Source organism: Raphanus sativus, chromosome 3, assembly GCF_000801105.2.
Source record: "Raphanus sativus cultivar WK10039 chromosome 3, ASM80110v3, whole genome shotgun sequence".
Lineage (NCBI taxonomy): Eukaryota > Viridiplantae > Streptophyta > Magnoliopsida > Brassicales > Brassicaceae > Raphanus > Raphanus sativus.
Window position 1 is genome coordinate 24979993 of NC_079513.1, and position 26895 is coordinate 25006887.

General features: G+C 35.8%; 5 protein-coding genes across 6 annotated transcripts; 4 read left to right on the forward strand and 1 right to left on the reverse strand.

Annotated features, from left to right (window-relative positions):
- Positions 1 to 9196: 9196 nt before the first annotated feature.
- On the forward strand, positions 9197 to 11165 carry LOC130509407 (uncharacterized). The gene is made up of 3 exons (XM_057005323.1): positions 9197 to 9788; positions 9881 to 10066; positions 10559 to 11165. Exons 1-3 carry the CDS (start codon positions 9309 to 9311, stop codon positions 10913 to 10915), a joined length of 1023 nt encoding a protein of 340 aa, XP_056861303.1. The 5' UTR covers positions 9197 to 9308; the 3' UTR covers positions 10916 to 11165.
- A 3282-nt stretch (positions 11166 to 14447) lies between these two features.
- Positions 14448 to 16539, reverse strand: LOC130509408 (syntaxin-21-like). The gene is made up of 7 exons (XM_057005324.1): positions 16238 to 16539; positions 16044 to 16140; positions 15754 to 15890; positions 15443 to 15517; positions 15024 to 15181; positions 14830 to 14930; positions 14448 to 14725 (listed from the first exon to the last, which is right to left on the reverse strand). Exons 1-7 carry the CDS (start codon positions 16450 to 16452, stop codon positions 14660 to 14662), a joined length of 849 nt encoding a protein of 282 aa, XP_056861304.1. The 5' UTR covers positions 16453 to 16539; the 3' UTR covers positions 14448 to 14659.
- A 363-nt stretch (positions 16540 to 16902) lies between these two features.
- On the forward strand, positions 16903 to 18878 carry LOC130509409 (binding partner of ACD11 1-like). 2 transcript variants are annotated; one of them, XM_057005325.1, is made up of 5 exons: positions 16903 to 17084; positions 17425 to 17528; positions 17666 to 17735; positions 17957 to 18031; positions 18161 to 18878. In XM_057005325.1, exons 1-5 carry the CDS (start codon positions 17079 to 17081, stop codon positions 18683 to 18685), a joined length of 780 nt encoding a protein of 259 aa, XP_056861305.1. In that variant the 5' UTR covers positions 16903 to 17078; the 3' UTR covers positions 18686 to 18878. The 2 variants fall into 2 exon arrangements, with proteins under 2 accessions (XP_056861305.1, XP_056861306.1); XM_057005326.1 differs by having other exon boundaries at positions 16906 to 17084; positions 17669 to 17735.
- A 1391-nt stretch (positions 18879 to 20269) lies between these two features.
- LOC108845598 (external alternative NAD(P)H-ubiquinone oxidoreductase B4, mitochondrial) lies at positions 20270 to 22911 on the forward strand. Its single transcript, XM_057006611.1, has 5 exons — positions 20270 to 20537; positions 20760 to 21696; positions 21780 to 21884; positions 22135 to 22395; positions 22484 to 22911. The coding sequence occupies exons 1-5, from the start codon at positions 20449 to 20451 to the stop codon at positions 22811 to 22813; spliced, it is 1722 nt and encodes a 573-aa protein (XP_056862591.1). The 5' UTR covers positions 20270 to 20448; the 3' UTR covers positions 22814 to 22911.
- Positions 22912 to 23423: 512 nt separating this feature from the next.
- Positions 23424 to 26369, forward strand: LOC108843894 (AP-5 complex subunit mu). The gene is made up of 8 exons (XM_057005327.1): positions 23424 to 23581; positions 23657 to 24118; positions 24195 to 24478; positions 24553 to 25424; positions 25512 to 25568; positions 25673 to 25720; positions 25790 to 25888; positions 26008 to 26369. The coding sequence occupies exons 1-7, from the start codon at positions 23514 to 23516 to the stop codon at positions 25853 to 25855; spliced, it is 1857 nt and encodes a 618-aa protein (XP_056861307.1). The 5' UTR covers positions 23424 to 23513; the 3' UTR covers positions 25856 to 25888; positions 26008 to 26369.
- The last annotated feature ends 526 nt before the right edge of the window (positions 26370 to 26895 follow it).

A 26895-nucleotide genomic window follows, 5' to 3' on the forward strand; every position in this document is an offset into this window, starting at 1 on the left:
AAAATTGAGAGAATATTGTTCTTTTCTGGGAATTTCTTTCCAATTACAACATGGCACAAAAAGAAAGAATATGTCAAAATTACTGGAATTCAAAAAAAAGAAGAAGATAAATCTCTTCTCAATTCAAACTAAAATAATATATGTATAATGATTATTTAGTAGAGTTAATTTGCTACATATACATAAATGAGACCAAAATTAGGGAACTACCCCACCAGTAGTAAACTATCAATTTCTGTAGCAAAATGAACACAAACTGACGCTTATGTCCTTTCAATTCAGCACGTGAGAGTGAGAGAGAGAAAGTTCAATCTCCATCTTCAACACTTATCTTTTTTCATCTCCTTCTCTTTCTAACGAGAATTTTATCATTCATCATCAATATAATCTTCTCAAATTTGCATTTGTCGATCTACTTTCTAAATCGCCGAAACACAACCAATTATATTTCTGATGGCACTCCAACACCGAGCTCCTCTTCAAACTTTGTCCTTGCCGGCGCCGCCGTCAGTCATGGAATCAAAGAACATATGCTCCCAACAATCTCTGAGCTGTAGATATACGAAAGTTCAATAAATGAATAAGAGAGAATGATTGATCGCAAGATCTTGATGAATCAATTATATACAGCTGTTTCCAATGAAAGAATAACAGTATACATCAAGGAACGTCAACATAATTTTAGTGTGCTAAGAAAAGGCGTTAAAGCCTAAGCTTTGACGTTAAATGTTATATGAATTGTTAGTGAGAAACATTATTATCATAGATCTATACTTATTAAGTACAATGATCTATAACATTGAGTTATTTGATACCTAACATTTTATTTACCATGTAAAACTAGTGTTATGTGTAATTTATTGGTTAAAATAATTGTTAACGGTTAACAAGCATAGAGTTAAACAGATAATAATTAAGTTATTATTGTAACATATTTTGTAACATCTAACAAATCATGTATCAAATAAAAGAATTGTTTTTATAAATCTTAGCAATAAGTATACTAGTCTCTAACATGTTTTGTAACAACTAACCAAACATGAATTATCTATATGTCCACGTATCCTTTAGAAATTTACAAGCTATTTATTTTACAACAATAATTTTTTGTAACATTTTACTAACAAGTTATCATTTAACGGTATCCGCACTTGGTAACAGATACCCAAATATGTATCAGCTAAAAATTGAAAAATGGAAAAGTGATATCGTCCTCGTCGATCGTGTTTAGAACCCTATCATTCTTAGACTATCCTGCTGATCCATACAACGAGGAGGTTTTGCTGATCCATGAATCGCTAATGGGTCGTACTCATCAATTCCGGGTAGTACTCGATGGATCCATACATGTGTTGAATAGAACATACCTAGCCAAAAGTGAATTCACAACCGCGAGACAGTGTGACGAGGTTACGGTGCCGCTGAACAGCTTTTAAAGATGGTATCTGAGACGACAATCAATATCAAAGGGAGGAAATGAGACGTTCACGGTGGATAATTCATGTTTATAATCAAAAAGATATAGAGGGATTGAGAAAAAAAGAGAGAAGATAAAGCTATTTGTGGAAAAAAAAAGTAAAATGCAGACTTGAATTGTAAAGGAAAGGGTCACACGTGAGAGAGAGAATGAGATAGAAAAATCTAAGCTAAGACATGTGTAGGAGAATAGGAGAATAGGAGAATAGGGTTATTTTGGTATTTAAAAAAGTACACAGTGTCCGCTACAGTGATCGGGTATTTCGCAAATTTTGGTATTTTTGGTGTATATACACCCTAAATACTCTATTTAGTAATCCAAAGTATAATCTAGTCCTTGAAGACTAGAAATAAAATTAGTAAAAAAGGACTAGAAATAAAGAAATACTAGATTTTGATTTCCATTACAAAAAGCGGAATTAATTTTTTTCGAACAATTATTTATGGAAAATTAGAAATTTTATACAAATATTTGTTTTAAAATATAAATCAATACTTTAAAATTTCACTAATATAAAAAATAAGATAACTCATTTATATAACATGCCTTATTAATTTACTTATACTTTAAAGTTTATAATATAATAAGAATATATTTTGAACCTTATATATTGGTTAAAGTTTATTTTATTATAATATAAAATTAACTATTTTCATTTAACTAATCTCATACTTGATAATATCCACATGTTTATGAAATATTCCGCTAAAAACTATAATTGTAAAACATAACATATAGTTTGATATACCATATAATCAAATATATTAATATCAACTAAATTTAGTATTGTAATTTTTATCAAATTAAAATATATTTACATTTAATATTATAATTTGAATATGTATATTGAAATTAAAAAATATTTATTAGTTTAATATCATACTTTAATAATTTATTTTAATAAGTGGAAGCAGTTTGTAAAATTCATGAACATATGTTATTCTGTTTATGTAATTATTTAAATTTTATAATTTATAAAATATTTAATAAATGGATTAAGTAACTTAATATTTATTTGTTGGTCTCAATTAAATTATGCATATGAATATATATATAAAAGTTGTATAGAAATTTTATTTCTTACTCTATAAATAAAAATAAATTAATATCCATTTATAAGAATATATAATATTTATGAATTTTATTATTTAAATGTAAATATCAAAAATATAAATTTAAATTTAAATAAATGTATTAAAAATATCATTACAATGAAATCTTAGAAAAGTATACTTAAGAGTATCTTTTAGATATCTTATTTTGAAAATACTGAAAAAGTATCTTAGATTATAGTATGTATTTAATAGTAACTAAGTTAATTGTATGAGAAATTATAGGACTTTAAATAATGTAATGGTCAAATTATAACTTTTTTTTGCTAAAATCAAATTATGACTTTTTGTAGATTTTTTAGTGTTTCTGTTGTAACAGTATAGATATAACGACTTTTGTAGATTTTTTAGTCTCTGTTGTAAAAGTATAGAAATAATTCCATGTATAATCTTTCCTCCATCCTATATATATTCGCAGAAATCAAATCAAACAAACAACAACATCAGCCTTGCAGCTTATTCTTGAGTTTTATATCTCTTTGAACAAAAAAAAACGATATCAGAAGTGGTCCAAAAAATGTGTATGGTTATGATGATCGTGTTGGTATTGGTAACAATGGAATGTGCTACCATTAATCGAGAAATAGAAGACTATAATACATGCGTCATCGATTGCGTTGCCAAATGCGGTGGAGATTCGCATTGCGAATCTCGTTGCAGATGGAGGTGCCTCAAACCTAGCACACCACAAGCGTCCCTCCCAGAGTACGTACTGCGATTACTTCTTTTCAAACTTTTTTTTGCTTAATTAATACAGTGTTGAATATTGATATATGTATGTGGTCTTAATACAAAAAGATGAAGCAATACTGCCACAAGAAGGTGATGCTACTATCTGTTTCAGAAATTGTAGGCTAACATGTGGCACTGACATGGACTGCATGCACAAGTGTCAGAAGAACTGCCCCAACTAGGACTACTCTTTTTTATTATCATACAAAAAACTCACATTTCTGATGATGATCCATGTGTTTTTTCATACGGCGATTTGAGTTTATATCAATGTATTAAGATTAATCAGTTACGAGTAAATATTTTCGTTATATATTGGGTCATGTTAAATCTCAAATGAAAAATACATAAACTATACGACTATACCATCGATCGACCGATATGTATACTATCAAGGCATCAACTAGATGAAAACGCAGATAACTCATAACTTTTTTTTTGCTATACTGATGAGCCGGCTATATATTATGGAGAAATATGTTTTACGTTAATTCTATTATTAGCAGGCTAAGTCAAGTATATTGCAAATTTTATTGATAACATCCATTGGCAGTCCAAAAGATATTCTTAAATTTATATATATTAAAACGAACCTCGGAATAAATCATGAAGCCCATTTTATAAATCACAAAACTCTTCTCTAAAACTCCAAACACAGATCTATTTTTCAATGAGATCATAACTGCAGAGGTAGACCTTTCAGGAAGAGAAATCTCTCCCATTATACATATGATTTCATTCCAATTAGTATATGGCATAAGAAGAAAGAATAGATCAAAAGGACTGTTATTCAAACAAAAATAAATAATTTCAAACTAAAACAGTATATGCAATTTAATGCGGGTGAAACAACACGAAAACTAGAAATGAAGGAATAAATAATTCTATGTACAGTATATATAATATATAATACATAAACCCACACAAATTAAATCAAACAAACAACAAACATCAATCTTACAGTCTTACTACTCCTAAGTTTTAAACCTGTTTGAACCAAAAAAAAGTTCTATCACAAATGGCTCAAAAAAATTATATGGTGATGATGATGGTGATGGTATTGGTAACAGTGGAATGTGCTACTATTCATCAACCGAAAGAAGACTACAAAACATGCGTCAAAAAATGCATTATCAATTGCGGCATAATCATAGATGACAGGTGCCATTTAAATTGCAGATTCATTTGCCCCAAACCTCACACACTACCGTTTCTCCCAAAGTACGTACAGCTTCCTTCTCCTTAATTAAAATATTTTGTTCATGTTTATTACTGTATTGAATATTGATGTATGTATATATGTGGTCTTAATACAAAGGTATGAAGCAATATTGCCACAACAAGGTAGAAACGCTATCTGCTACAGAAACTGTGCCATCAAATGTGGCAATGACGAAGCTTGCATGCACGATTGTTTCAAGAAATGCCCCTTGTAGGACTACTATTTTTTTAGTTATCGATCACACAAAATACTCAAAAAAATTATGATGGTCCATGTGTTTTCTCATACGAAAATTTGCGTTTATATCAATGTATTAAGTGTTTTAACTTCGTTCCAGAAAAAAAAATGGAATGTGAGTAAACAAAAACTGGTTTTATATGGGTAATGTCTAATCTCAAATAAAAAATACATAAATTTGAGTTTTTTACGGAACCAATAATGCCAGACAACAATGCTAGCTGCTACAGAGATTGTAGAAAGAAATGTGGTTATAACGCAGACGCAGATTGTTTCGAACCTTGTATAAGTAAATCCCCCAAAAGTACTATTTTCTAATTCTCAGACAAAGCGTTCACTTCTGTTATGATCCATTGTTTTTGTCAGTAAAACATATTAATGATATGAACTATGAAAGAACTTCAAGATATACTCAAGATATATTATTATACTAGGTGTTCTCCTACACCATATACCATGTGCAGTAAGGAATTTTTAAATCTACTCTATATTTTTTTCTATTAAATATTATAAATTTTAATATTTTCTTACTAGTATTTAATATATATTTGATATATATTAAATCAATTTGTATAAAACTAATAAAAATTATATAAATTTTTATAATTATCAAAAGTTTAGGCTAAACAATATTTATAAAATTTATCAAAAATTTAAAACTAATGATCTTACGATTAGATATTTAATTTTTTTAAATATTGTAAAAATTTTGAAAGCTTTAGTAATACAAATTGTATAATTATACAAATAATAATATTTCGAAATTTGATATATTATATATGAATATATTTATTTTATAGATGATGTATGAGCTAGGTATTACCATATTTTAAAAAATTACCAAAAAGAAATATCAATATTAAGTGTAATATATGAATTATTTACCATATTATAATAAGAAATATCAATATAAATGTAATATATGATTACCATATTTTAATAAGTTTTCCAAAATTATAAATCAACATTAAATGAAATTATCCATGTCATCTTTTTTCGGAAGTCATGTCATCAATTTCAATAACCATGTCATATTTGTTTTGTTAAATTGATTATATAGAAGACATGTGGCAAAATTACTTCGTAAATATAGTCCAGAGGATCTTCAGAAAATGGACCAGTGATTAACAAGAATAGATAACTACAGCTTTTTCATACTATAATCTACAAATAAATAAATGAAATAGATTTTCAGGGGACATTGTGAAGGGGATATAAACGAAGGATAACATATATCAAACAATTTACTACCATTTTTTTTTGGGCTGAACAATTTACTACCATAATAGCGAATAATTTTTGGTTTGAGAGAATGATCGTTATGTTGTTTCTGTTACATATTACTTTTATGTTCATATATCACTATACTCTGTGGTCCCTGACCGATTCGTTATTCACACTAATCATACATGTTGATTTATTATATATTTTGCTATAACGATCCTTAAGATAGATTAACCCATACAACATACACATGATGAGAAATCAAGATTAAGTTCAATTACATGGGAAGGACAATGTAGTAAAATATATGCGAAAACCGAAAACGACATTTTTTTTGAAACGAAAATTCTATTCTAAAACGACAAGTAATTCGAAACAGAGGGAGTAATATTTTCTTGAAGTAAAAGGAATCTTTACATTAAATATTAACTTCAATGAGTAATTTGTATAGTTTTCGTCCACTCTGTATTCTCTTGATGCTTGGAGTTTGATGCTCAGACCAAGACCCTGATTGGCAAGACATATGATAAAGCAGTAGCAGTATGCTATAGAAGCAATATGCTGCAGAAGCTATATGTTTTTGCTTAACTGTTTAATAGATTGATTGGTAGAGCAGTATGAACATGCTATTTAAAATTATTATAAAATTAGTAGTACAATATATAATATATTATTTATAATGAATATATTTCTAATATATATTTATATTAGTATATACAATAAAAAGATATATAATTTATTTATTTTATTTACTAATTTCAAAAATTATGTTTATATCAAAAATATTATTTTAAAAATAAATTTTTCAATTAGAATATATATTTTAAAATAATATTTTATATTTAAAATATAATTTAATTTATTAATATAATATAATTAGATAATTAAATTATATTGAAATGCGAAATACTATTTTTCAAAAATATATTTATATTGTAAATTTATTTTAGAAATAAAATTTTCATTTTCTGGATATAAAAATAATGATATTATTAAATAAAATAAATGAACTAATTATATATTTTTAAAAATTTATAAATTATAAATGCAAATGCTCTTCAAAAAAATTCATATGAAAACATTTGCCAGATAGCATTTGGAGGACATTAGCATTTAGTATTATGTCAACAACTAAGGCTAGAGTTAGTACTCTGTAATTTTTTTGTCCACAACACAAAATGATCTATTCTCCTAATTACACACTTCTCCAGTTGACATTCTTTTAAGTTACCCTGAAATCAATACAAATAACAAACATGTTGATCTGGCAAATATAAAACAGACGTAAATAAAATAATATATAAATAATTATATTATCATCCCATAATTTTGCATTGTACATTTTTCTAATATATGATTTTATATTCAAAACAAGAAAGAAAGAATTCTGGTCATATTTAAAAAATATTTCTCCTTTTCTAATATATATTTCTATTCTCAAAATGAGAAAGAAAGAATTCTGGTCATAGTCAAAAATATTGTTCCTTTCTAGGAATTTATTTCCAAATAGTATATGGCATTAAAAAAGAAGAATATAAAGTAAAAAACAATGCATATATAATCTGTCCTCCATCGTATATATAAACCAATACAAATCAATCTAAACAAACAACAAACATCATTCTTACTACTCTTGAGTTTTAAACCTGTTTGAACAAAAAAGGTTCTATCAGAAATGGCTCACAAAATGTGTATGGTGATGATGATGGTGATGGTATTGGTAACAGTGGAATGTGCTACTGTTAATCGAGGAATAGAAGACTACAATACATGCGTCATTGATTGCGTTGACAAATGCGGCGGAGATTCGCATTGCGAATCTCGTTGCAGATGGAGGTGCCCAAACCTAGCACACCACAGGTTATTCCAAAGTACGTACTGCGTATTCCTTCTCTTCAAAATATTTTGTTCTTGATTTATTACTGTATTGAATATTGATGTATTTATGTGGTCTTAATACAAAGGGATGAAGCAATATTGCCAACAGTAGGTGACTATCCTACCTGCGCACATTATTGTCGCATCAGATGTGGCGAGGACCAATATTGCTTCAAAACCTGTATGGAGGATTGCCCCTTCAAGGACTCTCTATTTTAAGTATCGTACAAAAACACTCAAATTTGTTATCATGATCCATGTGGGTTTTCATACGGCAATTTGAGTTTATATCAATGTATTAGGAGTGTTTTTACTTCGTTCCAGAAATATATAATCGAGTATAGTAAAAGTTCTTGTTCTATTTGGGTCTGTGTCAAATCTCAAATGGAGAATACATAAACTATACGACAATACCATCGACTGATATAGATATACTATCAAGACACCAATCAGATATAAAAACGCATAGGATAGCCTTGAGTCTTGACTTGTTACAATAAGCGAACGAGTAAAACCAAGTCTGCATCGTGATCAAGATTTTTAAGAACTTTTGTAAGAAACCCATCCAATGAGCATTAGCTTAAACCATAGGACATATAATCAAAATCAACACTTAACGATAAGGAAGTTTCGGTAAAAAACCCAAAAAGGAAAAGACTAAGAGAACACAAAGCTTATAAACCATAACATACTAAATTGATAAAATCTCCACAAATCCTTGGTTGAAAATCCAAACTAAATATAATGTTTAAGTGTTTTAACTATATATTGTTTTGTGTTTTGTCATCTGGACGATGACCGTCAATTTTCATAACTCTTTAGTAATAGTATTCTGTATTCATATTTTTAGCATAATTCTTTACATAATGCTTAAGAAATAAAATATCAGTGTTATTTTTTTAGCGAAAATGAGCAGTTACAAAAGTAATATAAACATTATTTCACTGGTAACGTAGGAGATAAGACTTTTTTTTTCACATCTACTGATAAGTTCCGTATCGCCGACAAGAAACAAAGTTCCATATCGCCCAATTTTGATGAGTTGTTGTCCAAGCGACACTAATATAATAAAGCGAAAATCTTACTATCAAGCAAATTAATTAAAAAAATGAAAACAGTTGTCTTTTGGAAGATGGTTTTGAAATATCGAGCAAAATAATTAAAAAAAAGAAAAATTAAAACAGTTGTAATATTAGAAAGAAAGAAAAATAATGAAAACAGTTGTCTTTGGAATATGAAATAAAAGTCCAGAGTTTTGTCCGAAAGAAAAAAAAAGTCCAAGAGTTGTATAGTTGCGGACGCGTTTGGTAATATTAAAAGAAAGCCACTTGAGTCATCGTTACATTTACCCTCTCACTTTCCCTTTTCTCCTCACCTCCAATTTCAGTTCCCCAGAGGAAGAATCTTTCGCTTCCAAAGTCCAAAGATGCACGGCAAAACAGATTCGGAGGTGACGAGCATCGCCGCCTCGTCACCAGCCAGATCTCCACGCCGACCAGTCTACTACGTCCAATCTCCGTCTCGCGACTCTCACGACGGAGAGAAAACAGCAACCTCCTTCCACTCAACTCCCGTGCTCAGTCCGATGGGATCTCCGCCGCACTCTCAATCCTCCATGGGCCGCCACTCGCGAGAATCCTCCTCGACCCGGTTCTCCGGGTCCTTAAAACCCGGGTCGCGGAAAGTCAACGACAGCTCAGCGAAGCGGAAAGGACACAACGGAGAGAAGCAGTTCGCGATGATCGAAGAGGAAGGGCTGTTAGACGATGGAGAGAGAGATCGTGATACGCTTCCTCGTCGGTGCTATGTCTTAGCCTTCGTCGTTGGGTTCTTCGTACTCTTTGGTCTCTTCTCTTTGATTCTCTACGGTGCTGCTAAACCTCAGAAACCAAAGATAACCGTCAAGGTTGGTTAGTGTGTGTTTCCGAATTTTAAAAATCTGATTTTTTTTTAAGAATAATTCGATTTCTCAAGATCTGTAACTTTTGCAACCCACAGAGTATAACATTCGAGACGCTCAAGATCCAAGCTGGTCAAGATGCTGGTGGTGTGGGAACCGATATGATCACCATGAACGCGACTCTTAGAATGTTGTATCGAAACCCTGGAACTTTCTTCGGTGTGCATGTAACTTCAACTCCTGTCGATCTCAGTTTCTCTCAGATGAAAATTGGCTCCGGTTCTGTAAGTGGTCCTAATCAAAAGTCAGACATTGCATTAATCGGACAATACTCTGCAAACTAGGCCTCAGTTTTAGAATTTTTCGGCTGTTCTTGTCGGATTCAATACTTGTCGGAAGTTTCAGTTCAGTTTTAAATCGGTTCGGGTCAATCTGCAATTAAAGTCCCTAAATTGTTTTTATTTTATTTTTTGAACATCCAATAAAAATTGAGATTAGCATAATCTCCAACACATACAATTGTTTGTGATTTTTATCCAAAATATATGTTTATTATATATTTGTTTTGAATTTTTCGGATGTTCTTGTCGGATTCAATACTTGTCGGAAGTTTCAGTTCAGTTTTAAATTGGTTCGGTTCAATCTGCAATTAAAATCCCTAAATTGTTTTTTTTTTTTGGAACATCCAATAAAAATTGAGATTAGCATAATTTTCCAACACATACAATTGTTTGTGAGGCCATATTAGGTTTCTGATGTATTATGATACATTGCAGATTAAGAAGTTTTATCAGTCAAGGAAGAGCGAGAGAACGGTATTGGTACACGTGATCGGAGAGAAAATTCCTTTATACGGAAGTGGCGCGACATTGATACCGCCGGCGCCTCCAGCTCCACTTCCCAAACCTAAAAAGAAGAAGAAAGGAGCTCCGGTTGTTATTCCTGACCCGCCCGCACCTCCTGCACCGGTTCCTATGAGACTCAGTTTCGTTGTTCGATCACGAGCTTACGTGTTGGGGAGGTTAGTGAAGCCCAAGTTCCTCAAGAAGATCGAGTGTGACATCAACTTCGAACACAAGAAGCTCAATAAGCATATACCTATCACCAAGAACTGCACCGTCACTACTGTTTGAAAGAAAGAATTAAAAAAACATTTTTAGTGAGGAAAAAAAGATGTCGTATAAGGGTAACGTGATTACAGCTCTACGGTCAGTATTTTGGGTTGTCTGGGCAGCGCGTGGACGGGTAACGAATAAAAAACTGTCGGTGGCTTTAGTTTACTTGAGTGGTTAGTTTTGGATGGTTACTTATTTTATTTTTATCTGTGAAAAAAAAATTAAAATTGTGTGGAGAATATATTAATTCATTTGTTTCCTTTTACTTTTTCTTTTTGTTTCGAGAATATATTAATTCATTTGTTCTGATGCAATGATGGACAATACTTATCTATTCTATTAAAATTGAAACTTAAGTCTATACTAATTGTTGACCGAAAGTTTCATAATATATTACACAAATCAAACTAAACAAACAACAAACTTCAATCTTACATTCTTACTACTCTTGAGTTTTAAACCTGTTTGAACAAAAAAAAAGTTATATCAGAAATGGCTCAAAAAATGTGTATGGTTACGACCATACCATCGACAAATATATATATATACTGTACTATCAAGATCACCAATCAGATAAAAACGCATGACGTCCAATGACTCCTCTCCCTTGGACGAGTCATAATGCCCAAGACAGAAGTCTCAGCATATAAAGACATTGGATAGCCGTTGAGTCTTGACTTGTTACAATAAGCGAACGAGTAAAACAAAAAAAGTCTGCATCGTGATCAAGATTTTTTAAGAACTTTTGTGAGAAACCCATCTAATGAGCGTGAGCTTAAACCATAGGACATACAATCAAAATCCACACTAAATGATAACTAGAAAGTTTCAATACAGAACCCAAAGAATAAAGAGAACACAAAGCTTATAAACCATAACCATAGCAGAACTAGATGCCAGACACATTGACCCGAAAGAATAGAAAAGAATGACTAAATGTCATACCAGCTTATGCACCACGAAATTTGATGTCCTAAGAGACACAATCAAGTTGCTACAGAGTCTATACAAGATAGACCAAAGTGTTCCATAAGATAAAGGAACCTCGGATAGAAAGAAATGAAAAGGTGCACAAAATGATATAAATCCGAGTTCAAAAGGGAACCAGTCCGGACATGGAGATAAGGCTGGCCAGCTAACCCTCTAAGGTACCAGACCATGTAGTTTGGGACGCCAAACTGCAAGGAAATAAAGGTCCTAGATAATGAAATCTCAAATCGATTTGGACATGTCTGGAACACAATGGAACCATACATAAGAGTGTTAACACCACTGATGTATTTACATATAAGAGAACTCATAAAAGAAAGTAGCACTTGAGTATAAGATATAATGCGAGGATCATAAACCCACGAGAGTACTCACAAAGAATAAAATGGACGTGGGGTTTAAAGTAAAGAAAGATGGACGTATTGGCCATAAAACGCCATCAAGTGATAAAACCAGTGAATGGGTCATGTGAGGAAAGTAAACCGTGAGATAAGGACATGGTCATGTGGTCTAAGACGTGCATGTACCTATTTACAGCATTTGAACATAGCTGATTACACAAGGTTACTCACAGAGACCGAAAAACAGTTTATAAGGAGATATACTCCTATGTGGTGGATGCTACTACTCAGATTCGAAATTGACAAAGGTCTGGTCATAAGTAAGAGATAAAAACGTAGTAAGCAAGCATATGGATCACTGGATCAAATATTATAAAGGTACCACAAAGATGAGAAAAGAAATTCTCAATGAACAGCATTGTTCCTAAGCTATTCATGGACTGAATCATTAAGCAGCTGTATAAGTAAAGGATCTGTCTAAGAACAATCCAATTCAGTCCATACATACTTATAAGAAGTACAAAATCCCTTGTGTTTGGAACCAGCCTAAAGAGAGGTTGATACAGTTTATTTCTAGATCTCAAAAGATCAGCTATCATGTAGCAGTCCATAGGCACGCCTAGCAAAGGTCCATACGAACTAAAGACATGGGACTGCATATACAGATATAGCCGTATGAGAGAAGTACCAATCACCATGTGATTGGTCGTGGTCTATGACCCAATGGTCTACGGCAAAGGCTTGATAGCAACACACCAACAACATCTTAGACATCCATCAAAGGTTGTGTGTGTGTATAAACAAGATTGATTCTTAAGACTATGTATAGAAGGACTGCAATAACTCATAGCAGAGACCATAGTCGTGGGTATGTGTATGAGATCAGCACGCCCTAAGTAAGATATAAGATGGTCACAGAAAAAAGCGAAGAGAACCATTATGGTTCACGCCAAAGACCATACCAAATCAAAGACTATGTCCGGCTTCTTTCCAGCCGAATCATCCATGAGAGATGACTAATTTTGTTAACCCAAAACGTGGTATGACTTTTGAGGTATCAACTATCAGTATGGATAGTACATATGGCAAGAAAGATTGATTGCCAAGAATAAGGTCCGATGAGTGTACTTGGTTATAGAACCAAAGTCTAATGAGTATGTAAAACTCATTGTAGTAATGATCACTGATCAAGTCATGATCTAAGACACTCATGAGAAAATTATGGACGTGTATAGACAAGGTCTATGACACAATATGGATCGACCAGTTCAGTACATTTTCGATAGTACTTAAGAGAAATATCTCACTGTCCATAAACGACCAGGTCATACTATAGGACGATCCATAAACACTTATGGATGAGATCCGACCAAGTAAAGTGGTTAGTAGTCTAAGAGACATACGTTTTTGGTCAAGGACCATAATGGTCGACCATATTATAAGTTGGACGACATAAGGCACAGGACGTCCAAGTGTTCTTCTGCGAAATTCTAAGAGAAAGAAACACAGACACTCCAAGCTCACTGAATCAATATTTACAAGTCCTTACACGGACATCTTCAGTGATGCATTCATCAGGAGGAGTAGTGTGTGTTGTACTCTTTTTCCTTCACCAAGGTTTTGTTCCACTGGGTTTTCCTGGTAAGGTTTTAATGAGGCAACATGAAGCACACTATGAATTATGAAACGGTTATGGCGTCCAAGGGGGAGTGTTATAAACCATTGGATGGACGGACATAACCGAACCGTACCGGACAGTACCGGGCGGACGTACCGGACAGACAATACCGAACCGGACCAGACGCATGAGGAAGAAATGAAGACTTAGACTTTACCATATTTATGTATTAGCATATTTGTATTAGGATATTACTATTTCTATGTATTTCCGATCTTTTCATTTATCTCTTCTTTGTAACATGTATATATATAGATGCCTATTGGCACATAAATAATAAGAAGAAATACAAGTTTTACAACATGTATAACGAAATGCCCCAAAACTACTACTATTTTCTAATTCTCAGACAAAGCGGTCACTTCTATTATGATCAATGTTTTGTCAGTAAAATTATTGAATAATAAAAAAAAACAGATTAATGGTATTTTCGGAAAAATGGATCAATCATTAACAAGAGTAGATTATTACTTTATCAGAGCTTTTTCATATTATAATTTACAAATAAGTAATATATAGATTTTCGGGGGATCTATCAGACTATAAATGATAAACATATTTATTTTGCTATAACAGTCTTTATGATGGATTAACACATACAACATTCACAAAATTAGAAATCAAGATTCATTTCGATTACATGGGAAAGACAAATGGAGTATAAAGAATCTGTACAATAGTTTATATCTTTATTGGGGTAATTTGTATAGTTTTGATTCACTCGTCTTTGGCTTGATTCTTGGAGTTCGATGCTCAGACCAAGACAACGATGATGACAATGAGCAGAACAATCCCAAAAATGAGAATAAGAAGACATGTCTGCAACAAAAGTAAAACATATGGGAACTTAGCTTTAGCTACTTAATATAAGTAATCATTGAATTGAAAATATGTGAGAAGAGAGTCTATGTCTTAGTGTGTACCAAAGATGAGTTTGCTCTCTGAATTTTAGATGCTTTTCTGAGTTGAGCAGTGGCTTGTGCAGTTGCAGCTTGTGAGTTATCAATGTTAGAGCTGATGTCATCTGCCATATAGACATTACAGTGTTTCTTAGATTCTAAAGAAGTAAAGGACATAGGGATACTTTAAGGTTTATGGTCGTTGGCAGTTTACTTACCGATCATGACTCCTTGATCGTTCACTAAAACAGCTAGATCTTTGAAGATTTCATTCACTTCACCAATCTGTTCTTGAATCTCTCTAATTCCTTGCTCTCTTTCATCGATGATTGCCTCGTTGAATGTTATCTCGTTATCTAGAAACACTACTTCTTGCCTGGAACGAGAATAATAAGAAGTTAATAAAGCACGTCACTGCAAGACATAAGCTAATTGCTGAAACAAAAAAGATGGTACTAATGACTTTTTAAAGTTTATATCACCAACTACAACTAGAGTTAATACCCAATTAGATATCAACTAAATGAACAAAAGAGAACTGCACGCTTGACTCACATTTGGGTAGTGTTTATGCAAAAAAAAAATTTGATCAAGTAAAACAATGTCCTATAGCATACAATCAAAACATACTCCTCACCTCCTTGATTGTAGAAGAAGAGTTTGCTGCTGAGAGGTCCTTAAAGATTCACTATCCAGTTCCTGTGCATTATAACTGCATGGAGTGGCATAATAATGAAGCATGTATAAGTATATATAATTCCACAAACTCTTAAGTAAAAAATCCCAAGTGTAAAGCTCTCTGAACACTAGAAAAGTTAACACACTAGAAGCTCCTTATTTGTAAAAAAAAAAGGAACTTTTTAAATCCTCGATTCATTAATTACCACAAGCATCAGTTCCTAAACCTAAGTGGTACTGGTCCAAAGTACAATCAACATATTGACAAACCTGGTAGGGATATCTATAGTGACGACAGGAGTATATGTAGTTTCTCTTTCAGCAGCAAGTCTCTGAGCTTTCTGAAACTCTTTGAGAACCGATTGAAAATCTTTCGCCAGTTTAGCATCCGCAATCTTCTTAATTGGCTGCGAGAGAACAGAAACATAAGAATCAGGATAACGTCTATAGCTAAACAAAAAAAAAAGTCACAGCAAACCAATGCTCTCTAAGTAAATGTTCTTTCTCCTTCATGATATATACGAGAAGACTAACAAATAAAAATGAAAGCATTTGCTTACAGTAGCTGCTGCTCCATGGAGATCGGCTTCGCTAGCTTCTTTAAGCTTAGCTGAAGTGTTTTTAACCAATTCTGATATCTGCAACCTAGTCTTTTTCCTGCCATAAAAAAAAAGAACAATTCAAAAACAAATAAAAATCATATTTTAATTCTATAATTCGGAGCAAAACAGGGGGGGGGGGAAGTGATACTGACAGATTGTCACGCAAGTCGAGAGTGTCCTTAGGAGTTCCGATGGAATTAACGAGGCGGAAGAAGGAATTGAGAGCCGTGCTGATCCTGAATATCCCCGCGGCTACCTCCTGAGACGGATCCCCACCACGTGAGAGAGGTCTCTGCTGCTGCTGCTTCCTCCCACGATTGGGCTGCTGCTGAAACCGAGAGCCAGCTTCGAGGTCTTGGAAACTCATCCTCCTCTCTTTTCTCTCTGGAATCTCTCTTGTTGGGAAGACGACGAAAATGGCAAGACTTGGGTATTAACTCGAAATTTATTGTTTAGTTTATTTTTTTAAAAAAAACTGAATAAAATGATTTATGTCATGTGGTCCGCGTGAATATGGTGGTGGAGGGAAATTATTTAATACGGAGCTGCGCGACACGTCATTGCGAGGGATGGTTCCTCCTGCGCTGTAGTAGTTGACCCAAATTGAAATGAAACTCGGACCGTTTAAACCAGACAGATTCAGTCTCTAACTTATACCAAACCGAATAACACCAAGCTTCGTCAACTTGATAGTTTGATGCAAAGCCCAAAGTGTGAAGATAAGGCCCGTTTTGTTTTACTAACTTGATAGATTATTTGAGTTTTGATGAAATATTTTATGAATTGTTGAAAATAATCTATTAGCAGCACTAAAAGGATTTTTAATGTAGTAACGCGCCCACACGTCGAAGGTGTGCGTGCAGTGTCATAAAAACCAAACACACTTCTTCCTTTCTCGAAGTACGATTCGGTTCGGTTTCTCGTGAGAATCTGCGTTTAGAAATCAATCACGATCACAATCTCTCTTCCCCGGAACTACAAAGACCAATATTCATGGCGGTTTGTTCTTCATTTCTTTTTCTGCTTATAATATCTTAAGCGTGGAATAATACTGCCTTCCAGATTTTGCTATGATCCTTTTTAGGGAAGTTTTCTGATTAGGGAATGGTTGGTTAGTGATTTGTTCTTAATTCGTAGAAATCGAATTGATTCGTCTCTATGGCTGTTGATCCGAATCAGAAAATCGTACAATAATATGAGAATTTCATCTCCGGTTTGGTATAGAGTGATCCCATTACAGATGATAGATTCATTTCCAGTGGATTCCATTATATGTTACGGTTCCCTTTGCGTTTTTGTGATCTTTTCAGTTGTTTTAATTTTTTTTTGTTAATGACAGATAAGGTCAGTAAAAGTTGGGAATCTCTCCTCAGGAGCAACGGAGCATGATATCAAAGAGTTCTTCTCTTTCTCTGGTGAAGTTGAAACCATTGACATCCAATTGTTAGTCATTCCCAATACCTCTCTTCTTCCCTTTTTTTTGTTTAATTGTTTTTCGTTCTTTTTGATAGCGATGATCTTTGTGTTATATTTATTGACTTCTGAGCTTCTTTTGGTTTGGTTTCATGTTTTAACTAAAGCAGTAACGAGCATAGTGCTTATGTCACATTCAAAGATCCTCAAGGAGCTGAGACCGCTGTGCTCTTATCCGTGGGTTCACTTTTTATTCCCTTTAATTAAACCTTCCTCACTGTATCATAATATATTATTAATATATGTAGCCTTCAACTATTCTAGTAAGTAGTAAGCTATATGGTGCGAAACACTCAAGAGTTACTCTGTATCTCGAGTAGATAATTTACTTGTAAAAACTGGAACATTTGTAATTGAAGTCATCATACTAACAACAAGTGATGTTTTTTTTTTCTCAGGGTGCGAGTATTGCCGATCAATCAGTCATCATCGAGATGGCTCCTGACTACACTCCACCTGCTGCCCCTCATACTGTAATGTCTTTCTTCCATCTTGATCATATATATTGTTTTTTTTCCCTTCCATTTAATAGAAACAAGAAACCATTCCCATTGACGTTTCATTGATTCTCCGGAGGTTTTAATTTGTGCTCATTTTCCCAGGAAACACAAAGCGGTGGTGTCGGAGGCGCTGCAGAATCAGTTGTCCAGAAGGCAGAGGATGTAGTGAGCAGCATGTTAGCAAAGGGTTTCATCCTCGGGAAAGACGCGGTCGGCAAAGCAAAAGCTTTTGACGAGAAACTCGGTTTCACTTCAACAGCAACCGCAGGAGTCGCTTCCATAGACCAAAAAATCGGCCTAAGCCAAAAATTCACAGCTGGTACGAGCTTGGTGAACGACAAGATCAAAGAGGTGGACCAGAGCTTCCAGGTCACGGAGAGGACCAAGTCTGCCTTTGCCTCTGCGGAACAGACGGTGAGCAGCGCGGGAACCGCCGTGATGAAGAACCGGTATGTGTTGACCGGTGTGAGCTGGGCCGCAGGAGCGTTCAGCAGAGTTGCTAAAGCCGCTGGAGAGGTTAGTCAGAAAACAAAAGAAAAGGTTGAAGCTGAGCAACCGCCACCGTCACCACAACCGTCAGAGTCGTCGCAGCAGCAACCACCGGAAGGGTATGCTCCGATTCATTAGTCTGAATACTCCAAGAACTAAATCTCATTACACTGAAAAGGTTTCGTTTTTGTATACTTTTTTTCTGGTTGGTTTCTTTGATATGAAAAAAATGTGAACTTGGTTTTATGTCTTTTGGATGTAACATAAAATGTATGTTTGGATCTTCTCTATTATTACTAACATAAAAGCTAAGCTGTGCATGAAATTAAAATCTCTGAAATACTCCTATTGCACTATTAGTTAGATTCTTAAGTAAAAAAAATGTTTAATTTCTGGTTGAACCAACTTTGTAGGTATCAAAGTCAGTATATGCTTTAGGAGGTTGGGTGTAAGTGAAAAAACCTGATGCATCATTCAACCATTGGGAAAAATGTTAAACAAATCCTCAACTTTCAGATTTGGACCATTATAATCCTCAACTTTCAAATAACCACAAAAATCACATATTTATTATCAACTATCTAAAAAACTTCTAATTTTTCGTTTAATAGATCAATTTAAACCCGACGTTAATTACACTAACAAAATATTAAACTCAGTTAATTCTCGTCGTTAACCGCAACGACGCTGTGTTTTGTCGATTAAAAAAACACATCTCCTCTCATTATTTCTCAAATCGATTTGGGGTTTTCTCTCAATCACGAACCCTAAAACACGAACCATCACCAAAAATCTTCGACGAACCAAATCGTAGAGAGAGGAGATGGGTAATCAAAAGAATAAGAAGTCTCGACAAGCAAAACTCGGTGGTGCCAACTCTATAGCGTCTATGTCAGCAGCATCGGGACAATCTCGTGGTGAGTTTCTCGGAGAATCATCCAAAGTCGTTGGGGCCAAAAGTGGATCGAAAAGAAAAAGTGGAGTCGACGATGTAGGTAAGAAGAAGAAGATGTGTTTTTTAATTGAAAAAACACTGCGACGTTTTGATTAACGAATAGAATTAACTGAGTTTAAATGTTCTGTCAATATAATTAACGTCAAGTTTAAATTGATCCATTCAACAAAAAGTTAGAGGTTTTTTAGATAGTTGATAATAAATATGTGACTTTTGTGGTTATTTTGAAAGTTGAAGATTATAATGGTCCAAATCGCAAAGTTGAGGATTTGTTTAACATTTTTCCCTTCAACCATTACTCTAGCTTGGTGAATTTTTTTTGATTTTCTTGATTCAGGGTCAGAACAACTAGTGAAGGTCACAACATGCAATACACATGCCTATACTGCTTAGCACTAACTTAAACATGGCTCTTCTCTGGAAAATGCATATCCTTTCCATGCTTCTTATTTGTTGATCGACTCGTTGTTTGATTTTCGGTCAACATAAACAAATTGAATATAATACATTGCATAACTTTGATAAATACAATTTTTGTTAAATAATAAATATACTAATAGATTATTTTTAAAAAAATCACAACTTTACCGCAAGTCAAACCATAAAAAAAGTCAGTCAGCCGTTTATTTATTGGGCTTCTCGTTTCCTTTTTCTCGGGAGAAAAATGAGAATATTATTAAATGACAATATTCCATATTTTTACTTGGGCGCTACTCCAATTTTTCCTCATAGCTGTCTTTCCTTTCTTTTTGCTTAGGTGTGTCGCCAGCCTCTCTAAACCTAAAAAGCATAGCCTTTATAGTTTCCATTCTTTGCATTCACATTCTCACAGCCTCCTCCTCTCTTCCAATTTTCTCGTAAATCCTCTCAACCTTTATATATATATATATTTTTTTTGGGAAACCAGAGAGAGGCTGAGTAAAAATTTTTTGCTGGAAACAACATCATGAGTTCCCATAGCTTCTACAAGAGAGCTTACAGCTTCTTCAAAGCTTACCCTTCTGCCTCCAAGCTCCTTCTTCTCAGCACCTGCAGGTCTCTCCTTTAGATCTGCTTCACCATTCTATTCTTCTTCTGTAATGAATATTGATGTACATATGTATGAGTTAGATTGTTAGTTCAGATCCAGTTCTTTTTTAAGTAACGTATAGTTCCATTAGATCTGGTCTCATAGAGTTTTCTGAAAGTTGTTTTTTTTTATCTTTGTCGTTTCGCTCTCTAACCGTTGTCGTTTCATGTAATGTTGGTTTCTTGCAGCGGTGGAGGTCTACTAGTTTTTTCAGACTCGGTTCCACCGAGACGTGCATTAACCTCAGATGGACAAGAAGTACCGAAGAAGAAGGTGGTTGTCTTGGGAAGCGGCTGGGGAGGCTACAGCTTCTTGAGCCACTTCAACAACCCTAACTACGACGTCAAAGTCGTCTCCCCGCGAAACTTCTTCCTCTTCACTCCCCTCCTGCCGAGCGTCACCAACGGCACGGTCGAAGCCCGCAGCATCGTCGAGCCCATCCGCGGCCTCATGCGCAAGAAAGGGTTCGAGTACACCGAGGCGGAGTGCGTCGAGATCGATCCCTCCACCAAGAAGATCCACTGCAGATCCAAGGACGGCTCTAACGTTGATAAGGAGTTTGACATGGACTACGATATTCTTGTCGTAGCCGTTGGAGCTAAGCCCAACACGTTCAACACCCCTGGAGTCGAGGAGCATGCTCATTTTTTAAAGGAGGCCGAGGACGCGCTCAAGATTCGCCGATCGGTTATCAACTGTTTCGAGAGAGCGTCTCTTCCTTCTCTAACCGAAGAAGAGAGGAAAAAAATTCTGCACTTTGTCGTGGTCGGTGGAGGGCCCACGGGGGTCGAGTTCTCGGCTGAGCTGCATGACTTCTTGGTCGAGGACGTGGCGAAGATTTACCCCAAGGTTCAAGAGTTCACGAGGATCACTCTTCTCGAAGCGGGGGACCACATTCTCAACATGTTTGACAAGAGGATCACTGCTTTCGCTGAGGAGAAGTTCCAGAGAGACGGTATTGATCTGAAGACCAAGAACATGGTTGTGGGAGTGAATGCCGATGAGATATCAACGAAAGAGATAGCGACTGGTAAAATTGTGTCTGAGCCTTATGGAATGGTTGTGTGGTCGACGGGGGTTGGGATACGTCCTGTCATCAAGGAGTTTATGCACCGGATTGGTCAGGTTAGATTTAACTTTTTTTTTTTTGTTCAAATCATTTGCTCTTTCTTGTCCACCTAACTGAGGTTTGAGTTATATGTTTACAGGGTCAGAGGCGTGTCTTGGCAACTGATGAATGGCTTAGAGTGGAGGGATGTGACAGTGTCTATGCTTTAGGTGATACTGCAACCATCAACCAACGTAGAGTCATGGTAACGTTTCAACACCTTTTTAGAGCAACCTCATTCAAGAGTTCTCAAAGATTATAGTAGATTATTATTTTAATATAATTTAATAATGTTTACTAAATTTAAATGACCAAAATTGATATTAGACCACTGACATAAACCATTTGTTAGCATCTACTGGAGTTATTTAAATATAAAATCGTTATATCAGTCATGTATCAAATGATGAGTGAGTTTTCAGAGTTTTAATCTGATTGTTTCCTTGTGTTAACAGGAAGATATAGCTGCAATTTTCAGTAAGGCAGACAAGGGAGAGACGGGAACATTGAACAAGAAAGAGTTCAAAAGTGTTGTGAAAGACATCTGCCAGAGGTACCCTCAGGTGGAGCTTTACTTGAAGAAGAAGAAACTGAGAAACATTGCAAACTTGCTGAAGAGTGCTAACGGTGATGACACTGAGGTCAACATCGAGACGTTTAAGCAAGCACTCTCTGAGGTTGATACTCAGATGAAGAATCTTCCAGCAACTGCACAGGTAAAAAGCTTTCTTCTAGAACAAGTAAAGGGACTAGAATGTTAGTTAAACCTCTCGGTTCTGATTTCTTGATGATATTAATTAACAGGTTGCGTCACAACAAGGGAAGTATCTTGCGAAGTGCTTCAACAAAATGGAGAAGTGTGAGAAGAAGCCAGAGGGACCGCTGAGGTTCAGAGGAGAAGGTAGGCACAGGTTCCAGCCGTTTAGGTACAGACATTTCGGATCGTTTGCTCCGCTTGGAGGGGAACAGACAGCAGCTGAACTACCAGGGGATTGGGTTTCTATTGGTCACAGCAGCCAGTGGCTATGGTACTCTGTCTACGCTAGCAAACTGGTGAGCTGGCGCACAAGGTCGCTCGTGGTCTCTGACTGGGTTCGTCGCTTTATCTTTGGCCGTGACTCTAGTAGCATCTAAGCTTCTTTTTTTTTTTGCTTCTCTCCAAACTTTTTGTGTTTCTCCTTCAAGATTTTGCATGATGTCCTAAATGTTTAATGGTTAATTGTTTTTGCTCATGTTTATTATTACACTCAACCTATATCTATCAGTCTTTTTAACACATTCATATGTCGTAGATCATTACACAGCCATGTTTAGTTCCGACACTAACTAGTCGACCTTTGGTAAATGACTCGTTACGTACTGAGCAAGAAATTCACTGTCAACTGACGGATAATCAGGGCTTCTTGAACTCAGAACTAGGGTTTTACTATCGTTTTTCGGAAGTATGAAGAAGCCATTGAAGATTTTTGTTGAAAGTAAATTTTTTTCTCTCTACATGAACTGTAGACAGACCACCCGACCAGATATCAATGAGATTCTTACGAATCTATTCTATACATAGGAAAGACGATCGGTCAACAACTTCCTCAGCAAGTAAAGGAATGGACAAGCAATTTGATTTTGCTTTCTTTAAAAGTTATTGGCCCAGATTAAGAGGCCCATCTCTTTTGAACCCAGCTCACAATCGATGTATTAAACCCGGTTCAGTCTATTGGAATAAACCAAACCAAACCGAATTGAATTGAATTTCCAGTCTTCTTCTTCCTCCTCTTCATCTCATGAGGCCACCAAAATCAACACACCCAGAAACGTTCTTCACTTCAAACTTCAAACCATGCCCTCTGGCTGCAGCATTAGAGCTCTCTGGATAATCAACAACCATGACACTGTTGTCTTCTCCAGGTTTTCTTTTTTAAATTTTCATATTAATCGCTCAATTTCATTCTTCCAACATCTCTGACTCTTAAAACAAATCAGGAGGTTTCCGGTGGTGGAGAAGCGGTGGCGCTCCGCCTTCAAGACGGAAAACGAAAACACCGGCGGCTCAGATCCTCCTAAACTTCCCACCGATCAACAACTCGCTGTAGCTTTCGCTCGTAGAAAGAGACGAGAAGGCTCGAGCCGTGGATACGGCTTACGTGTCGCTCAATCCACGAAAGGATCGGACTCATGGGTCGACGATCCCATCACTCGTCACATCATCAGCCTTTCCTTATTATCTCAGGAGGATAATGAATCTAACGAAAATGAGGAGACGAATATTCTCTGGCCTGTTGTGCTTCACTCCAAAGCTCTATATCACATCCTCGTTTTACCTTTGGTTGACCCAAAGGAGATTAAAGACTTTGTGAACTTATGTAATAGATCTGATTGTGGATCAGCTGTTGGTGAAGATCTGAGTTTATCATCTCTCTTGCTCAACATGTCTTCCATCACTGGGTTGGTTACACATTTAACTACACATCTCCTTTTTTCTCTAGACAGAGAGTTTCAGTTGTGTGTCGTGTTTTTGTAGGGCTTTCATGGTGGCACATTCGTTTGGTGATATCATCTCTGGTGATACGGCTGAGCCTGAGGTTGTTGTAGCAGCCTCGCCATCGGTTGGAGGATTGTTTGATTCATTAACGGGAAGCATTGGTATGTCTTCGAGGCCGAGACCTGTAGCTGCTGCACCTGTTGCATCTTCTTCCTCCCAGTCTGGTTCCTTTACAACCGGAGCTGCGGCATCAGATGCTCCTAAAGCAGGGATGCTTGACAAAGACCTACTTAGAAATTTCATCGCTAGTGCTATGCCCTTTGGTTCGTACTAAAGAATCCATCCCTCTGTCTTCTACTAGACCATCTATTGACAACTTTTAAATTCAATTTTGCAGGTACACCATTAGACCTCAGCATTTCGAATATCTTTGCTATGAAAGCAAATGGCTTTTCCTCTGCTGAGCCTCCTCACCAAGACCTTAAGCAGCCAGCTTGGAAGCCGTACTTGTACAAAGGGAAGCAAAGACTATTATTCACAATCCATGAGACCATTAACGCTGCAATGTACGACCGAGACGAGATTCCCGACAGTGTATCTGTGGCAGGACAGATAAACTGCCGTGCAGAGATAGAAGGACTGCCTGACGTGTCCTTTCCTCTAGCGGGGCTGAGTAAAGCCCGCATCGAGTCTATATCTTTTCATCCGTGCGCGCAAGTCCCAGCACATGGGATTGACAAGCAGAACATTGTATTCCAGCCTCCCTTGGGTAACTTTGTTCTCATGAGGTACCAGGCGGGTTGTGGGCTTGGACCACCAGTGAAAGGATTTTATCAGCTATCGATGGTGTCAGAGGACGAAGGTGCGTTCCTCTTCAAGGTGGGTCTCATGGAAGGGTACAGGAGTCCTCTCTCGATGGAGTTTTGCACTATTACGATGCCCTTTCCGCGGAGAAGGATTGTGGCGTTTGATGGGACTCCTTCATCTGGGACTGTGGTGACCACAGAGCACTCTGTTGAGTGGAGGGTTGTGGGAAGTGGACGTGGTCTTTCTGGAAAAAGCCTCGAGGCAACTTTCCCCGGGACAATTAAGTTTAGTCCGTTGAAGAGTAGGAGAAGCGGAGAGGGAGATGATGATGACGAGAGTGACGGTGAGGGTACAGAGAATGTGGTGAACGTGGAGGAGGTTTTGGTGCAGAAGATGAACAAGGATCTCCCAGCAGTTGAGATGGAGGAACCTTTCTGCTGGCAAGCCTATGACTACGCTAAGGTATGTGTATATATATGCCTTTTGTTTCTTCCTTTCTGAACCTTCTGGTCTTGGTTGTTGTTCAAAATCTGTTTTATTGGTTTATAGGTCTCGTTCAAGATTGTGGGAGCATCTGTATCTCGAATGTCCATCGACACGAAATCGGTAAGCTTTTTAGGTGATTAGTTTACATTGTTAAGACTGCTAGCTCAGATTTTAGAAAGGGTTGGTTCTCTCTTTTTGTTCATGGCCTCCCTTTGTTTTGCTAGGTCAATATCTATCCAACCACAAAGTCACCAGTCGAGTATTCTGCTCAGGTAAGTAAAAGACCTTGAGAAATGATAAATTATGTATGTGTTTAACTGCATAATGTGTGCGTATAACAGGTGACTTCTGGGGATTATATATTGTGGAACACATTGGGGAAGGCTCCATCAGCAGCTGTTGTGTAATTCCTCGAGTCTCGACCTCAGTTCACTGGAGAAGTGTGAGATTTAATTTGTTTGTTTGTGTTAATCATCATTATAAATGCATGGAGTATTGATGGTCCTATTTTTGCTGCGGAAGTGAATCTGTATATTGTTGTTGTTGTTGTGTGCCTCAGAAAAAGAAGAGTGTTTTTTCTGACATGGGAACATGTGTGACATTAAGCCAATAAAGTCGTGACTCTTGAGTGAAAATGCGTTGATATGGTTTGCGAGGCAAGTCTTTACATGCATGAAGTTACTCCCTCTCGTTGTTTTCTGATTGCGTGAGCGAGTTTCCAACGTCATGCAGAGGTTATGAAAGCGTCGCCGCAACGTAATGCAGAGGTTCAGATTCAAGAACGGTCCCTTGTTAAGGGAATTTGACAAGGATTGTGGTTACAAATGATCCCTCATGTAGATTGTATTAACTTAAAGCAAATTTTGTAAGAAAATACAGAATAACGCTCTGTTTATCTTCCAGTAAAACAAGATTTTACAATTGTTTAGTCTTCAAATGAAGCAAAATACTAGCACCTGGAATGCCATAGAACCTTTGCTACCTCTAATACAAACCTGGAAAGCATTGATATCATATCACCATTGGTTAATCAATCTGATCCCGGAGAGAAACGGCTATGAAAAGTTGGGGGAAATGATTTAAAATGGGATTTTTCATCATCGTCGTCAAGAATGAGTAAACATTAAACACTTCAAATTTTCAGATTTTTTTAACATCATCAAGAATGTAGGTAGGGCATGTCTCTCTCCCTTGTGCTTGATCCATCTGATCTGAAAGAACCGGTTGAAGAGATGTCACATAGAAACTTGAAGCTGCTACAGAAGCTTTAGTCCACCTGTTACTTCATCAACAACTTGGACTGGTCCTGCAGTAGTAACAACCCTTAGTGTCTTCGAATGTTGTACTTAGAAAAGCTGATAAAATCCTATAAACAAATTATGCTAGCAAGATCTCTATTGCACCCCATAGAACGTTGCAGATGGAAGATTTGGATACCACACAAAAC